General features: G+C 35.0%; 1 protein-coding gene across 12 annotated transcripts in view; it reads right to left on the minus strand.

Annotated features, from left to right (window-relative positions):
• LOC128227046 (rho guanine nucleotide exchange factor 28-like) overlaps positions 1-19,684 on the minus strand; it is a 115,941-nt gene that overhangs the window by 29,940 nt on the left and 66,317 nt on the right. For 7 of the 12 annotated variants that reach the window (XM_052937226.1, XM_052937232.1, XM_052937230.1 and 4 more), the window contains 8 exons: positions 19,400-19,444; positions 16,886-17,008; positions 14,985-15,096; positions 14,839-14,859; positions 12,091-12,226; positions 11,389-11,459; positions 2,312-2,387; positions 244-368 (listed from right to left, as the gene is read on the minus strand). In XM_052937226.1, the coding sequence (XP_052793186.1) occupies positions 244-368; positions 2,312-2,387; positions 11,389-11,459; positions 12,091-12,226; positions 14,839-14,859; positions 14,985-15,096; positions 16,886-17,008; positions 19,400-19,444 (709 nt within the window). The remainder of the gene's footprint in view (positions 1-243; positions 369-2,311; positions 2,388-11,388; positions 11,460-12,090; positions 12,227-14,838; positions 14,860-14,984; positions 15,097-16,885; positions 17,009-19,399; positions 19,445-19,684) is intronic. The other 5 variants (XM_052937236.1, XM_052937225.1, XM_052937228.1 and 2 more) reach the window with 4 other exon arrangements.

The raw sequence follows: 19,684 nt of genomic DNA on the forward strand, positions 1-19,684 counted from the left end.
AACAGGGTTCAAACACACTTTCGTTATTAATATTTAAACTTTAGTTACAATATTTTCCGACCTAAAACTGTAGCTATCAGTATCACAATTCTCTGAAATCATTCATGTTTGCAGTTGACAATTTCTCATTTTAACCTTTTTGACATACGGAGAAAAAAGAACCCTGCGAAATGAATATAAAATTCACCAACACCGCAAAAATGAATGATTCCACAGTACTAAGTAAGTGCTTTTTCTCGTTACCTTGGCGATGTCTGGTTGTACAGGCACCTCGGCACCAGGCAGTGGTTGGGTGGAGGAGCCCGCGTACGAGTTGACAACTCTCGTAGAGTTGTCCCGGAATGACGCACTACGCATACTGGTAACCCCTGCAGGATAAGAAAAATGTTACGTCAAATAAGTACATGATTTTGCACATCAGAAACATTTGTTTCTTTTGGCGCTTACAGTCATAGAAATAAGACTTTTGGATGAACAAGGTTGAATTCTTTTACTATTGCTTGGCATCGAATTTTTGACAGAGCCCTGCTGTATAAAATTCATAATTTGAGCAAGCCCGTAAGACATTTTACCAGTGCAGGGCTTGTGTTAATTTCGACCACTGCGCCTTACATTGGCACTTGTCATCGACCTATATATTCTACTTATACCATGTTTGAAATGTTTTTGTCTATACATTTACTGCCAATGTCTGAATAGTATCAAGTAGGCGGAGCTTAGATATGCTATAACTATTGTGCAGATTAACTTCAATGCTACAGTCACTTAAACACATGCAATTTATTGACCGCTGTTTTGACAACATTCTTAACAATTACTTCACCCACAGCCATCGTATTTGAAATTATATACTTGCGCTGAAGCACTCGTGAATAATTTCATTAACTATGTTTGTAGGTATGTAACTATAACATATACATAGTAATTTAATAGAGGTAGTAAGTAATTTAATAGAGCAAGGTACGGTATAAATTTAACAATATTATTAAAGTGACCAACTTTATAAAGAAACTTTTAAAGAAGTACAGTTTGAATTGCAACAATCAAAAAACCTTTCTGTAACACAAGCCACAATTCACATATATATTATTTCACTCCCCAGCACAGCAGTTGACAAAAACTGTTGTAAATGTAGATAAAACTAAATGCTCTTAATTTCAACTAGGCTTGGATATAAATGTACTGAGCAAGAGACTTGGTGAAAAGAAAAAAAAATGAAGGCAAGGTTGTTGCTTTTTGTGTTAACCTTGATTCCTGCGATCAAGAAGCAATTAAAGTCAGACAGCCCTATGGATCGATATTCCAGGTTATCTCAAGTATTGAAAGACAGCTATGTTTGTGTAAACTGATAAAACTATGGCCTCAGAAATGACTTCAATCCAGAGCATTTCTCAACAAGTGATGATGAGTCTTTGCAAAGAGCCAGTCTAAGGGGTTGTTTTCACTAAATTCATTTTCAAACAGCTTAGTCTTTTCAAAAACCTTCGGCTGGTTTTTTGTCAAAACTCATTTTCATTATGTTGACTGAGGCACATCTCTTAAATAATATAGGTAAGTGCCCTCGCTTCTCACCAAAACATCCTATTCCTGTTTGCTTCCCGACCTAGACGCCAATGAATTTGGTTTGGGGTCATATACCCATATACCCTGGGTAGGTATTCCATATGCAACTTAGGTCAATCTTACGGTCATACATCATAAACTGATTCAATGTATAGGTCTATTATTATATAAATGGAACAATATGATCAACTACATTGTTTTTGGATCCAATTAAGACCAGTATTGAATACCCCCCCCCCCCCCCCGAACCAATGATATCATGTTGTTACAGTGTTGTGTCTCAAATTTGAGGTCTTTGAATGTGAGAAAATATGGATATACCTTGTAAACAGGGTGAGAAGTATCTATGTGACTACACACAGGTCAGGGTTGTCTTTCTAATGATTTTTATGGGCTGAAATTTCAGGGCTCAAATTCAGCCCCTTCACCGCTTTAAAAGAAGATATTCATCAATTCTTTTCGTTCTTCTCATTTTCAACGTTCTTCAAACCCCCCCCCCCCCCCAATTTTTTCCCAGCAAAATGGTCAGTTATAAGTTTCTTATATGAATTTAGTTCTGTGTGTGAATTGTACTCAAGAATGAGTATGATTTTCAAATTCCCTTTTCCTGGCTAATTAAATCTCCCCCTTCCCCCCTTAATAAAGCCCCAGGCCACATTCTCCCCTTAAGATAGCAAAGAGACAGCCCTGGAGTTGCACCTCTACATTTCTGAATACAGAAAGGGAGGGAGTTATAACTATAATATACCTGTAGAGCCATTGTTTTTATCCTGGTTGGGAGACCCACCATCACCGTCGGTACTCGACTGTCGGGCTAGGGGGCCCTGTGAAAAAACAACAAACATTGTAATCATCTCATATACATTATGAATGCTTCAATCATCTTATATACATTATGAATGCTTCAATCATCTCATATACATTATGAATGCTTCAATCATCTCATATACATTATGAATGCTTCAATCATCTCATATACATTATGAATGCTTCAATCATCTCATATACATTATGAATGCTTCAATCATCTCATATACATTATGAATGCTTCAATCATCTCATATACATTATGAATGCTTCAATCATCTCATATACATTATGAATGCTTCAATCATCTCATATACATTATGAATGCTTCAATCATCTCATATACATTATGAATGCTTCAATCATCTCATATACATTATGAATGCTTCAATCATCTCATATACATTATGAATGCTTCAATCATCTCATATACATTATGAATGCTTCAATCATCTCATATACATTATGAATGCTTCAATCATCTCATATACATTATGAAAGCTTCAATCATCTCATATACATTATGAAAGCTTCAATCATCTCATATACATTATCAAAGCTTCAATTAATGACTACCATATTGAGCGCTCGATTTTACATTCCTATTTAGAACACGGAATTTTCATATCGTCAACAAGAGTCTGTTTTCTTGGTTTCAGCATAATAATGTCAGTTTGCAAACCATTGAATAGGACGATGGACAATACACAAAACGGTCAAACAGGTGCACCATTTTAAAGCCTTCAGATTTTGTATGTAGTTTTTGCTGCATTTCAACTGCGTTGTCTGACATTGTCATACATCTTGCACTCAGCGTTTTGTTAAGATATTATGGACCATTCAAAAGTACCCCTTGGCATATTAACAAAGAATCCTACACAAGAAAGCTTCAATGAAACCCTCAGCTTGGCAGTTATGTCGTTCATTTAAAGGCACAGTGGACATCTGTTATTAAAATTTTATCGAAAATGGCGATGTCAGCGTTAAACACTGACTCCTCTAATCTGTCCCAAATTGAAATCTTTTTATTAAAGCGATAAACTTAACATCCATAAAAGGCTATTTTGTATGCCGCTAAAGGGTTCAGTCCATCCAAGTATGCTGTAAAGAATGTAATTTCCACTTATAAGGTGATTTCACATGTTTACTGAAGATTACGACCAAGTTAATTGGTAAATAAATGGTGTATATGAATACGCTGAAGAAAGATTCATGAAAAATCATGGTATAAGCGTACAATTTGTGAAATATATCAGCGCGTTTTACACCTCCAGGTAACTGAGTAGACCAGTGGTCTAGTAGTCTGTCTGTTTTATTTGCACAAATAAATGGGAAAACATTTGTGTGTATGATTTTCAGTAAAAGACAAATATAAGCATGTTTACATTCAATAATGGATGCAACTGTTTGTAAACAAATGAATTTAGGTCCTGTATTGTGGAGTAAAGAATTATAATAATCTTGAGTCACAAGACGGATAGAGTTACAAAAATTATTCATCAGAAAATACTTTCAAATACCAGACCTGCCCACACAATAAAAACTAAAATAACAATTCTAAAAACTGAATTGAATATTTGAAATAGATTTGACGAACAGAATTTCTCTGATAAAATAAACAATAAGTCAAACATTTCATAAACAATACATAGATCACTATACACTCATTGCCGTTCAAAACTGACTAATATAGCTCTGTCTTATTAATGATAGGACAAAAATATCTGCAGTGCAATTGTTTGACAATGGAATGTCGTCCCGTTAATTGTTTACACGCTGTATACAGGAGTATAAACCCTGACAGCTGACCTGTACAAAATATTTAGCATTCAATACGTATGTGACAGTTCATGGGTCAGATCATTTACTTCAAAACTTCCAATTTATTCTCGATTATTTATTTGTAATTTTGGTGGGGATTTATAAGATTTGGCTGATAAGCCATGTATATATAACCTAAAAACATAAATGCATCGTTGAACAATGTTATAATGGCTATCCAAGCGAAATAAGCATTTGACTTAGATGCACTCTTACTCCCAAAAAAGATTTTCCACAATTGATACTATCGTTTTAATATATACCAAAAAGGATGAATAATGAAATGTCGAAAACAATTTTATTTTTATGAAGGATACTGTGTTTAATTTGAAAGAAAGGTGCAGAAAACATGGTTTTTCTACTTTATGAGACAAAAGTAGATCACAGGAAATGTTTTAGCACTCACCAATCATTTAACATTTTTATGTTTACAGCTAATTTAATACGGTAACAATATTGTTATCAGTATTTAATAATTTTCATAAATATATGCATTTATAGTAAGAAGTTTTATTAGTAACAAGTTTTATCACTCAAAATCTATGTTTGGTATACATGTGCAAGTATTAATTTTGAACAAGAGTGTCACTTGAATTGAGAAAATAATAAATGGTACGAAAACAGATCAATGGGTTCAAGCTGGTTTTCCTCGTTATGTGTACATGTATATCTGCGGAAATTTCACATAAAATTCTGTATGAGGGTCACACTTTTGTTATAACTGCGATAAAATTACAGTATCATCTTCAAAGTGATCTAAAAACATGTAAAAAAGAGTCAATTTCAACGCACTGTAACGAAAACCAAAGTACCGAGTGCAGATCAATGTACAACAGGTAATTAATGGTTTGCACAAGACGTATACAAAAGAGAAGTATCGAATTTCAAATGGCGCAAAAAGATGCATAATTTTGATAGGCTATACAGGGCTTGCCCAAAATCATCCATCAGTTTAGCCTGTTATCAACCATTGGTATGAATCACTTTACGAATTTGAAACAAAACCCTGATTTAGCTTTAAGCATTAAAGGTGATTTACTTTATATTAGAAGTCATTAATTTTAAATGACACGTCTGTTCAGGTGTTTGGTTTTACACCAGGACTTTCGATAAACAATGCTTTTACTATTTCGATCATATCCTTTTCGTAGATTTGCAAATATGTCATGGGAAGAATGATGCATGTTACGTCACCTATTAAAATAATATTTGGGAGGTATATAATACTTATTTATAGATACTTCCCCGTTTATGATTAATTTCACAGTATTTTCATTGCGAAGATGGACAAATATTCATAAACTTTTTTATATTGCTGGCATTTTATATCGTGTTCTTGTACAGTCAAGATGACCGTCTTTCACTTACAAATAAATCATGACTGCAGCGAAGGCTATTCCCATCACAGCAGAAAAGCCTTGTAATCAAATTTTCAAAACCCCTTTTTCTAAAAAATGAATTAGTTAACCAATAGAAAAAGAGCACCAAATGCACACGCTACTTTTATACGTAAGATGGAGATATTCTATGCGACAACAGACTCCCTAAGAGTAAGCGCAACTCTCTCACCACTAGGGGGTTGGGGGGTGGATGGTGGGGGTCAAGATCTCTTGTTATATATCATTGCATGGCAACCAGAGGGTATTAATATCTCTTGTGATTGATCATTCCATAGAAGTCGGGTAAAAAGCGCCTTCATACTAACTCTGCTTTTTAACTGGCAGACTTAAAACTTTGTCATTCCTTGTTTTCCAAGACAGTTATAAAATATTGATCAGTTCTTTTACGTTAAATTATAAATTAGATGTAAAATATACTGTATCAGGAAAATATTCCTTACAGAGTTGTGAAAAGTAAAACCATTGACTGAAGACACTGTTGTCCAAGATAACTGACTCATTAAGAAAATGGTTGGATTTGAATTTACATAGTAATTTCCTAGCTAGTCTAATGCTCCAGATTCATTCCTAATCATGCCCCTCATAATCATGGCTGGTTATTATCCAGATACACATTCATTGAATATACCAAGGATGATTCAACATCTAAATACAGGACAACAATTAATTATTGAGACAATGTTATCAAGTGGACTAAATATTTGCATAATTCAGTTAATTGTTTGATGATAACCTTTATGGTGTTCTCACACTGGATATGGACAAGCATTCATTACACAGGGCTTTTTCTGCCCAATTTGGGAAAAAGACCCTAGACATTTTGGGAAATTTTGCGTCGTGAAAATGCCGAAATTGGGAAATTTTACAGTTAAAAGAAAAAGCTGTCTAGTCTCCAGCGAATTAGGAAATGGTTTTATATTAGTTTATTTCCCTTTAAAATACCCAAAATGGCTGAAATATCAATCCTTGGGTGTAATATCTATTGCAATAAATCGATCATGACAGATTATATTTTATACAGATATCTGAATGTGATGAAAATGAATGATTTCCGAATTCAATTATCAAAAAAACATAACATCACATAATTGATATGATGTTGAAAATGATCCAGTACATGTAAAAAGACTTTCTAAAAAAAAATAATTTTATTTTGATTGGGATTTTTTTCTGAAAATTGGGAAAAATATCTTATATTTTGCTTTGGGAATGGGTCCGATAGTCGGACCCGTGGGTACTATAGAAAAAGCCCTGTTACATAACATGCAGCGGTAGCTGAAGGTAAGTGGTCTCCAGAAGGTTGTATGGGTGTCTCCCCCTAACACCCACCCACCCACCAAATAGTTTGTAGGTTCAAGCCCCACAAAGGTTAATTGTTTCTTGGCTGCTCAAAAAAGATGCAACTACTGGTTTTTATGGACTTGAGAATGAATCATATTAGCCTCATATCAGCCTTATGTGGATCAAGCTAACATTGGGGAGTGGTTCACAAACTGCTCAAGGGCTCTGATGACTGCAACATTTTTATTGATGTCCTGATAGAAGCCCTTGGCAGGCACAGCAGGATCAAGGTCATGTGTGATATAATCATGATTGATACATTGAAAATATCCTCATTGATTTTTGTCTTTAATTTCCTTCAGTTATAAGTAAATTACAACAGATTAATGACAGACTCATAAGCCCCACACCCAAAAGATTGTGGGTTGAGCCAAACAAGGCACACTTTCTCATGGTCACTTAAAATGAGCATAAGCTTTGTTTTTGTTATCAAGGAAACAAACCCAGAAACAGGTATGATGAAGTGAATAACAGTCTAAAATAAGTAAATAAATCGGTTTGACCTAACCCACCTGAAGGCACTCTTGTTTGCGGGGTGAGGACTGAGGGTACTCGTATGAAGGCGAGTACTCAAACCCTGCAGACCTGGGGGTACTCTTAGGTACTCCAGGGGCAAGCTCCTTAAACGATCCAGAGGAATACTCATCCACACTAGAGCCATGCCGTGCATGACTTTTTGCAGGCAGAGCAGGGGAATTCTCAGCGGATGATAGTCTAAGAGGGAGAGGCATGTTAGCGTCTATTGTGTGTCTCCTTGGTGACCTATCTGGCAAACGAGGGGACATTTCTGTCATTGACGGGGTGGGCTCACTGGCTACAGACATGTTCGGATCATACGGCGGGGAATTAAATTGGTTCGTCACTTTGTTCCACTTCGGTGACACTACTGGCGATAAATTTGAGTAATTCGGAGCACTTTGTGCAGTTAACTCATACTCTGATCCATACTGAAAACTTTTTGACCTTCCATGGTTATATTTTGGACTTTGACTCTGACCACTTTCAAGGTCATTGTATATTCGACCTGCACTATCCTGAAACCACTTGGGCGAAACTTCCGACCCTCTACTCCTTGCCTCAGGCAAGAAATCTCTTACTCCATGCTGTTCAGAGTTAGGTAATGAATGATCTCTTGGCCTGTGCTTCTCAAGTCCTACATGTTGAACTTGTGTGTAGGGTTGGGGGCTGTTGTGGGCGCTGTAGGTGGCCTGAGATCTTGGAGGTCTAGGTGGAGGGGGAGGAGGGGACTCCTCCCCACTTGCCCCAATCCTGGGCTTGCCTTGGATGGCATCTGGGACTAGGCAGTTGTAGTAATACTGATCCGTCATCTTGATGGTCTGACCATCCATAAAAAGCACAAATCTAGCATCACAACCTTACCATACAAGTAGCAAGTTGAAGCATTACGTCCTTTGTCACTTTTCCAAAAGAATTAGACACATCACTACATGTACTCCTGATTTGAAACATTTTACAGTGGGATTATTCAAAAGAGGGGTTTAATACTGATCTTCAGGAATTCCGTTGTGGGTGTCACCGAATTAACTCCATTCACAGCACAGATCGCTATCTTGACTGGCGATTTAATTCTCAAGTGTTTATATCAAGCCCTACATGCACATAGAACATAGAGATAACATAGTTGGAATAATTCTTATTAATTTGCTAACCAGTTATGGCAGAAGGTATTGACATTCCAAATCAATATTATTCCACAGTCCATTGTTTAACAAACTTCACAGGAAAATCAATACAATGACATTAGCGCTGTTATGAAAACAGCAGACTTTCCCAGTAGGCACCTTAATGCCCGACACACGTGTGGTGGAAGTTATTTAAGGTGATATAATATTACTGAAATGACTATCCAACATCAATAACACTTCCTCATATGAATGATTCCTCTTGCATCTGCTACCAAAGTTATCTCCTGTTCAGGTTTAATACAAGTTCTTTCATACATTCATACAAGCTGGTATTCAGTTAATGTCACCTTCCATTTTTCATCACAAACACAAATCAGTGGTTTCTTCATTGATCCAAATAATCTGAATATCTTAAAACAGAACTGGTAACAGTGAGTCTCCTCGTATGAGTCCCGTTAATTGTTTCTCTTAAACCACGGAAAACAATTAAAATCACCTGTATAAGAGCCTGTGTCAGGCACTTACAAAGTAGGTTTGAGAGATATTATACTATGGCAGGAGTATCAAGTTATCTGTGCACACTACACAGTTATGGGTCACAGCTGTCAAATGCTCGCTTATAGTCACTCAGCCATATACATACTGTGTATTTATTTACCAAAACTCCTTAAGGCCTTTTAATAACATAAAACTTCACAAGTTTCTCAATACATGATCTGATCTTGATTGATCAATATTACATAAACAATCCCACTTGTAAGTAAATCCAGCACATTTCCATTTTTCTGATTTATATCCTTTGTTAAGCTTTGCCAGTTATATCCCAATTATTGTATCATATTTTTCATAGAATTTCAAAGATTTTTTTTAAGTATGTCCAATCCTGATCAAAGTCAGCATGATAATGATAATGAAAAGCCAACTACTTTTATGTATTCATGTGTTTGATTTATCATAAATTATTCCAGATTATATCAGCCCGACAAGGTTCATGATCGATTCATTTTAAATGTCCAATACTGGTGTATACAACACAGGTAAATCACAATTATATCCAATTCACTATCAATATCAAAATCTTATGACAAAAGTTTAAACCTGCTGAGTGTTTGTTTTACTTCTTAAGTTACTTCCCAAGCAGGCGAAAGCGGGGCAGTTATACATTAGAAGTTAATAACCAGTCTAAATACCCCAATTTTCATTTAAATCCTGGATTTTCATGTGTTGCAAATTTTGATCTGAGATTAACGATAAGATTCAAATCACTTTGACAAATATTCCTTTTACTCAGTTTTGGCAATGCAGTCCTTTTATCAGTTTACTGTTTATTTGCCACCTTTAGCAAGGGAATGAGACAGGAAGTACTAAATTAGAACCATTTTTACCTTAAATTATGGGGCAATGAAGAGCTCCCCATCTTTAAAGGACATTGTTATCAGTCAAATTTCAACATGCTAATCTTTAGCCTTTTATGCAAATTACAAGATTAAACAGCTTGATCCACATGAATTGATTTCAGTGTTTATTTTCCGCTCTGCTTGTTTACCAATTCAGTAAATTCACCATGCTGGTTCAACAAATCACTAAATTCACCTTGATCAATTAATTCGCCATATTCGTTAACCAAATCACCAAATTCGTCATGCAGATTTCCAAATCACTAAATTTGCCCTCTTGTTATACCAAATCACTAAATCACCAAATTCGGCATCATTATAATTTTTTTGTTTATCATGAACACAAAATACCCATAGTAAAGCTTATATACAAAACTGACTTTAATGACCCATACAGCTTTGCTAACTAAGGTCAAGGCCAGATAATGTTAACTCTTTATTAACCTGTCTAAAGATACAATCTTCTTGCATTTCCTATTGTACTAATTTGTAAAGTGTCTTGGCTTTCCATAAATTACAATGACATAATCATTACTACACCTTTATAACAGGGTACCTGTCAAAATCCAATTATTAAGTACATTAAGCGCAGAACAAACCTATGTTAAATTGTGATTTCACAAGATAATTCACTGTGCTTTAAACATTACTTTGCCAATGAGGTGGTAAGCCAGAAAGCAATTAGGTGCACAATTTTTTTCTCCATTTTATTCCAATTAAACGACCATGAAGTGTTAATGGCAATAAAATAACAATAAATTTTTGGCAAAATACACTGCTAGTGCAGGTCGATTATTCTAAATTATGAAGTTATACCATAAAGTATACCATTTTATTTAAAGCTGCATTCTTTCAATGCCAATGCACATGGAGCATTTATTCATTGTTAATTTTTTACACTAACCAAAAATCACTCCATATTAAACATACAAACAAGAGACACAGAGGGAACCCCAATGCTCCTCTGTTTGTTTTTTAGTACCCCCCAAAAAGCAGCATAACTTAACAATTATGATCAATTAATCCAGCATTATGGACCATGCTGTACATAGTATGTAATGTATCTGTTGATATGTTGATCAAAATTCTTTTGGTTTTAAAGTGATGCTAATAATGATTAAATAAATTTGCCTCATGAAAAAATTGTAAAAGTCCCAAAATTAATCCAACCTACCTAACCTATTTTTGGGGGCATGAAACCCGAAACAAACATATTTTATTTATGGTCAAGCTGAAAGTTTTTATCCTGTCGATTTTGACAACAACACCAAGGCAATTCCTCAAAAACATTTCTTCAATAACAGCTAAAACAAGCTAATCAAATATATATAGTCATACTTTAAGCAAAGATTTACCATGAAATACCTTGCATGATTAGTTACAACAAAGGGAGATAAACAGTACTTGGCTTACCTTAAGTTTTGATTTATCACAGGCAGTTATGTGCTCCTTACAGGAACTGTCATGAACGTTTAAAAGGCAAGCTGAAATAAAGGGAAAACATCATATCAAAGCTTCTATAGATAATCTATAGACAAAGATTATCACACTATTACAGTTGATCAAATGAAGCTGCAACAACAATCCACTATGGACTCCTTTCCATAAATTTAGCACATACAAAATCAAATGTACTATAATTTTGAAAAAATATAATTTTAGTGTTTACCCCCATGACTCTGTCAATGGAATCGTTTTTGATCAAATAAAGTTTTAGCAAAAATGACCACCAATGTTCCATGCCATAATTTGTTGGATTTAGTGCCTTTTAAACGAAAATGCATGCACAATGGTTAGTATAGAGACATGTGCGCCAAAGACTAAAATGGATAGTATTTATTTTTATTTTATCAAACCATTAAATTCAGAGCCCGGATATACTCAACAATTACTGATTTAATGATTAAGATAAACAAAAATAAACAAAATATTTTAACCAGTAAGTAAAGAAAAACTTGTCATGATCATTTTTGCAAAATTAAACATAAATGAACATTTTTGTTTATCTGGGTTAGAAAAACTTACTTACTTTAAGGTAAGCTCAAAATATCAGATAATCTATTAAGTCCTTCTTTCTCTAAATAATTGAAAAAAACCTTGACAACCGATACTTACTTTGGCAACTTGAAGCGGGTTTGTTTATGAGAGGTTTTCGGCAGACGTCACAGGTCGTGGCGTTACTGAAGCTGACTTGCACAAAGCGATGGGATGCGGCACGTAGTTTGTTCTCCTTTCCCTCCTTCTCTTTGTTCTGAAACAAGATCGGGAATTAAGGAACTGTAGGTGTTCATGTAATAAGGCCATAAAAAGCCAATGAATTTTAAGCTTACAAGTTTCAAAAAATTACTATTATAAAATGTTAAAAAAAAATATAGTTCTAAATGGGCACAATTTTTAGTTTTGCAAATGATACTTATATTTAGCTCTTCGCAATTTATTAAGAATTAGATTATTCATATATGTTCAAGTAAATGTCTAACTGTGGAATATCAGCAAGGTTATTTCTTTTTCTTTCAATTTTCGAGGAACTTCAGCGTCATGCATTTAACACAAATGTTCATCTGTTTTTTCATCAATCTAACAAGGGATATCACTCAATCATTATTTAGATAAGAGTTATGGGCCTTGCAGAGCGTGAGCATTATGACTGTTTTTGGCAACATGTGTACCAAGTTTCATTTAAATTATCTTGAACAATCTTTGAGTTATGGCCCAAGTTGAGGTTCAAGTTTTGCATGACAAGTTGGCAAATGCTGCCGCTGACAACAACGATACAGGGGCCATCACGTACCTTGTCTTTTTTTCTTTGAAATAACAGAAAAGCTCCTTTAACCAGTGAACTCCTTAAAGATAGGTAAATGTAAGTGAACAAGTCGATCAAAACTAGAAATAACTCATCCAAATCTAGAGCACTGACATTGGAAATTCTTGAACAAAATTTACAATGTAATTATCTTCATCAATTAGCACTCATGTACAACATTCAGGTATTAATGTAACCTAATACAGAAATCTTGAAAAGTGCGTAATGCACCAGTCAATTGTAACCACGGGCCCCCCAAGTCCGGGGGTATACCGGGGATAGCCGGGGAAATTGGCCGTGTTTTTACCTTCCAGGTGGCCCCGCAGTGCTGGGTGAATGCAGTGGTTTTGTCTTCGCAAAAATATAGCGGGGAATGGGCCTAACCTAGGGTCCCTGGGGTGTGGGGGCATTTGGCGGGGATTTTACCATCTGTTTATCCCCACAGGGCGGGGATTTTACCCGGGGTTGGGTGGACTAAAAGTCAAAGTCCCCGCGGGGGGCGTGGTTACAAATGACTAGTGCATAACTGAAACCCTAAAGCTGCATTCTCACAGACAGTTAACATTTCAAAAGATAATTGACTTATTTGGCATCAATGCCTTCAATTCGGTCATGTAAGATAACTCAAAATATAACAGATCTCAATTGTTTGGGAAACTGCAGATTTTAATTTTTTGAAGCGTAAGTAACACATAAATTTTCGAACATAAATGAAAAACTACTTTAAACAGAAATGAAAAACTACAATCTGATCTTTTGTCAGCAGTCGTCTATCATTGGTTTCCACAAGTTTACGCAAAAAATGACTCATTCTAAGACAAAACATAAAAAAGTTGTCAAAAAAATTAATCTGTGCGAGTGCAACTTTCAACAGAAAACTTGGTTTATGTACTACAGCAAAAAAGTTATTCTGTACCTTACAAACATCTGTGTTGAAACTCAATGTATCATTAAAAGGTTGAACTTAAGAGAACATGACAAGTTGGCAAGAAAAAACTGAGGAATATAAGAGAGAAATACAACTTGAACAGCTTTGGAAGACCTTTTCTAACTATGAGCGACACTAATGATAATTATGTAAATGTTCCTATATCTTAACATCTGTCTGCGTAAGACCTACAAGACCTACATGTAATTAAACAAGGTCACGTAATACTTGTACATTATGACGAGTTTGTTGTTTTTCACCAAGGAATATTTTTGCTTTAAAGAAAATGGCAAAATCCTTGGAAGTTAGAAGCTGAATTTTAATAGATATAATTTTGTGGTTATCACATGTAGATTAAGATAGGGGTGCACATGGCATGTTCCCCATCTAAAAATTGTTCAAGTTTATTTACTTGTGTAAATATCCAAGAAACAATTTGCACTTGAATGCACTATTTCAGACATAAATGGCTAAATATTATTTTGGGATGACTAGAAGTCGAAGTTAACTCCATGAAAAACCATGCTCTCTTGGTATGCTTTGGGAAGATGGCATACTATAAAATCTTTGTTTGCTCCCAGAGTGCACCCCGCTCTCTAACCCCACAATTTCAGACTCATATGGCTAAATCTAAATGCCCAAAGTAGGACTTGGACCCAAATTGCTTCCAACAACATTTAAATGAATTTATAGGTACTTCCTATTGTTGTTGATGCAACTGTCCGAACAAAAAAATATCTTTACATCTGTACAAGAGTCTGAGGTTAAAAGCTCTCAATCCCGGTTTAAGGTTTAATCATGCCAAACTTATTCTATATTTATCACCATGGGTATACGTGTCAATCTGCCTTGTTTCGGGCTAGTCTGGTCAGTAAGTTTAGAAGCCCAGTCTACATTTGAAACTACAGGGACAAACACTGCAGTCGGAGATTTAACAATGAGCTTAGGTTTAAAGAAACAAGAATCAAAATCCAACAGAAACTGAACAAGACAAACACAACATCACAGGACAACAAAGCGGATAACATAAAAAAATTGATCAATGTCTGGGTTACCTTGAAGAACAAAATTATCATAAATTAGGCCATCAAACCTCTTGTTTGAAGGAAACATGCAATAAATTATGACTTACAGTATGAGACATCCATAGGTGCTAAAATATAAGTTGTTGTTTTATTTCTATTATCTTTTTTTCTCTTTGGAATTGCCAAAAACTGACAATCCATTTATTTCTTCCAAAAAACAACAATTTTCATTAAATTTCAAAAATTCCATTACCTTTTTGATTCTGTAGCTTGAGTGGAATCGGGAGAAGACTCCGGGCTTCTTTGGTTTTTTCTCCTCCTTCTGTTTCGGGGAACTCAGACCCGAGTCTGTGAAATTGGACGAGCTGAAATATTCCAAAATTAATCTGAAATGGTGGAAATTGAAGGGGCTGAACAAGGGACATATATTAACAAATACTGAAAGTGGAATTGATTGGATTTGCACAATTTATTTCATTCAATGTATTGCAGTCAAAGAATACATTTTCATGTGAATATCATGCCAGGTTTCCAAGAAATGCCTAACATGTTTGTATTTAAATTGCCAACGATAATGACACAATGTGTTACAAGCTAAGAAAACTCTCAGTCAATTATTGAATAATGATAGTGATGTTGTTTTGTTTTGTTAACGATCATAGTTATGATGGACAGGTGGCCATAGAATGGTAGAATGAAGTTGCTTCAATAGAGATAAAACCATTTTGGCAATGCCTGGGTTTATGGTGTGCTTTAGGCCCTCAATGGGCGTCAAAGAGGGTGATTTACTAGCAGCATTTAACTGGCTTTTTTTTTAAAAGCCCTCAAACATCTCCTTCAAATTTGAAGAAAACTGAGTGTCAATACTAACGACAAATAAAATAACCATAAGCAACCAGTAAACCTTTTTTAATCAGTTTTTATATGTATTTTTGGTCTCTGGGGCTATAAGATCTGCTGAATTCCTGAATTCCGCAAATACACGAACAAATCACATCCCTGAATAAGCTGTTTCTAGTTGTTGTTTTTTCTTTTTGAAGTAGATGTCTTTCAGAGCATTTCATGCACCTATTTACATTTGGTTTAACTAAATATCAACAACTGTTAACCAGCATACAGGATCAGGGTCAAATACCACATTGAAACTTAAACACACTTTTGAATTAAATTGTCCCCCTTCTATTGATACATGCTTTTACATTCTTATCATTCAAACTACAGACTCCTAATGTGTCCTGGGAAAGCTCCATGCCAATATTATATAAATGGGTGTATTTTTTGTTTGTACTTTCAGCTGAATCAAGACTCAGCCAGACAGTTATCGACTGTTTGTGCCCGCATTCTGTGGCATTCTCACTCAAAGTTCTTTAAGTACAGCCAACTGCAATTATTTCAGCCCAAATTTTTGAGGACAAAAAACTAGAATATGACTTCAAAAGTCATAACAAACCTGTATTTTTTGATAAATTTTCTGATAATCTAATAATAATGTAAAACAATAGCACCATAAGGCACTGGTGTATATCCATCCCAAAGGTACTTAAGGTCCGGGGTTGCACATGATTTTCAAAAAAATATTTTTAAAAAGTCCAAAAATGCATTTAATACTCAAGGGGTAGGAAATATATGGTTCAGGTAAGAATATAAGCCAATCTTTTTTAAATTTTTTTTTCTTGTACTTTATTCCAAGAAATTGTGAAAATGCAACTAAGCACATCCTGCCACGATTAATGAAACTCGCAGGGATAGTTTGCCCCCGTAAACCACGTTAAATAGTTGGGCTAGAATATCCATTCTGGTCTAACATTGCTTCTGCAAGGGGATGCCAACACTACAATTTTGACTTGTTGGTGAAGGGGAATATTTAAAGTCTGTGTAAGCTGACCCCCCTCCCCCACCCCACCCCAGCCAACTGGGCCTGCAAATCAATTCTGGTGTAGCTACACTCCTGCAAGGTGATGCCAACACTGCAATTTTGTTGGTCAATTGGAAAACTCTTCCTGACTTATTTATAGCCCAAAACATCCAAAATTGTAACACTAAGTCTTATATTGAAGCATCCAGATACCCACATGAAAAAGCTAGCTAAATAACACCTTTATACCCGTAAACAGTGCACTATGACAGCAAAGTTATTAAAAGAAACCCACTTACTCATTAAGGAAATCTAAGAGAGAGAGTTGAGGTTTTTGCTTATTTGGTGTTTTAGTTTGCACGTGCTGCACGGGAAAGCCATTCTCCTCCTCCAAGGGCTCATTGCTGTCGTGAAACTGCGCACTACAACGCAATACAAACAAAGCCATACATGTGTGCTGTGGGTTATTAAATTGTTATATTGCAACCATGACTAGCAGAAATCGGTGTTATCGTTCTTTTTTGAATAATCAATTTTTGGCATGAAATTAGATATGTTCTACACGATATAAAAGAAATGTTACTACAGTCAAAACCTGTTGGCTCAATATCCAAGGGACCGTCCAAAATTATAACTTCAAGTCTAGCAAATATCGAGTCAAGCGGGAATGCTTACAAAAAGTGAACATAAATCAGTTCTTTACATCAAGTTCGAGCCAACAAGAAAATTGAGCCAAGCTATATCGAGCCAATGGGTTTCAACTGGTAGAGGAACCCATGACCCTGAAACACATCACTAGAGAAGACATATTTCCCATTTTAATACATTGTATTTGCTGTAAAACCTATTACTGCTTGTCATCGTTTGTTGTTTATTTGGTTTACACTATATGATCTTCATCATGTGAGAATTTATTAAGATTATTATTTATGAAGACAGGGGTGTTAAATAGGTGTAGTACGGTAATTATAACTCAAACCAAGTCCATTTAATTGTTGCATAATATACAAATTGTGACAACATCAAATTACTATGTAAATACATTCTAAATTGATTATTCTAGAAACCTGCTTGTTTAATTTAGTTTAACATTGACAATTATAACAGCTTTTTATGGGGTTAATTTCAGGGCTGTTTGTTTCAAATCAAATACGGACTCGAGGAATATTTGTAAAACCAGAGTTATGCCGTGCAGGTGGTGTGAACTTCATTAACATGTTATATTTAACTTTCAAAGAACGAGATCGAACGCAGAAGAATGAGGTACATGTAAGTCAACAGAAAACAAACCACTGTGTGACCTAAAACAAGAGAACCAAAAGCAAAAGGCAACGCTTGTCTGTTTTTCTAAGCTCATCTAGAATTATCTTAAGCATGGACCCCCATTTTAATAAGATTATCTTAGTTGTAAACCTTACCCTGCTTAAGAGTGGTCAGGTACCCACGTAAAGTTACAGGCAAAATCTATTCGATAAATTTCCTTATATTTTTATCTAAACGCAGTTAATGTCAAAACTAGAAATGTGTCCATAGGACCCCACTTCGATTTTTTGTCACAGAAAATAAGCCATAATGATTATTCAGGATAATCTGCACATATAGGATAAGTTGAGTTGAGTTGGGTTTTACGGCAAGACTGTATAGGTTATATGGCGCCATTCAGGCAGGAAAAAACTTGTTGGATCCACATTGGACACATACTTTTCAAGAATTAGATTGGAAACATATATTTTTGAAGTATTTTTGGCAAAAAAGGGCCGTAACTCCTAAATGACTAAAGCGATTTCCATGACTATCGAACTTGATCAAGATATTATGGTCACAAACATGTGTTTAAAGTTTGGTGAGGATTGGACAAACAGTTTTCAAGAATTAGATTGGAAACATATATTTTTGAAGTATTTTTGGCAAAAAAGGGCCGTAACTCCTAAATGACTAAAGCGATTTCCATGACTATCGAACTTGATCAAGATATTATGGTCACAAACATGTGTTTAAAGTTTGGTGAGGATTGGACAAACGTTTTTCAAGAATTAGATCGGAAACAATCTTCGGGACGTACGTACGTACAGACAGACAGACAGACAGACAGACGGACAGACGTACGTACGGACAAGGGCAACCCTATATGCCGCCACTTTGTGGGGGCATAAAAAGGGTACACTTGGAAATTTATGATCTGAAGCCTTATGATCTTTGTTGAAAGGGGCTAAGAGTTTTTTGCCCTGTTATACATTATCTGACCATCTTATAACCGCACATATCATACAATCATATTTTTTAATTGATATTTCTAAGTAATAAGAAAATCTTTTTGAAAGCTTATAGCTGCATAGCTCAGTTTGTGCAAAGTATATTTTTATGTTGCATTATAAACTTTCAACATAATTTCTGATATTCGTTTGTTGTTTTTTTTAAACTCAATATTTTGTTGTGAGCTTGTAAAGATAGACGCATATTGTGTACTATGTATCATTAGAGTGAATATTTGTATGGTTTTGTACAAGAATACCCCATCCCACTCAAACAATACAAGCGCTATGACAATATCTAAGCTCATTTCTATGAAAATGATCAGACAAGCTAATACGTTCAGAAATAGACAAAACATCAATAAAGTTGAACTGAAGCTTACAAGAAGAAGTACGGTAGAAGTAAACAAACCAAATTAGACATAACTTATATCTCAAAAGAACAAAACATTCCAAGGAAGAGAATTTGTGGGTATGAACAAGATAATATTAAATGCAATCCAAACGAAATTGATCGTGACAAGGATTAAACAAAACTGAGGTCAGGAATGGAAAACTCACTCATGTTCAGCTATTAGCTTTTGTATAAGGAGATATGAAGGGGTCCTGAAAAACGGCTATTTACTATAAGCGTTTGTATGGGAACATCGTCTAGCAAAATTCTACGTCTAACAAAATTCTACGAACTCAAATGGTACTTGTATTTTTTATGTAAGGATTAAATTAGTAATTAGCTACATATAAATTATACAGAGTGACAGACTATATGGGAATAAAAAAATATCTAAATGTTAAGTTAAGTAAGTGTAGAGGACATTTGTTATCAAATTTGTGTTTGACAATTTC

Source organism: Mya arenaria, chromosome 3 (genome assembly GCF_026914265.1).
Source record: "Mya arenaria isolate MELC-2E11 chromosome 3, ASM2691426v1".
Classification (NCBI taxonomy): Eukaryota; Metazoa; Mollusca; class Bivalvia; order Myida; family Myidae; genus Mya; species Mya arenaria.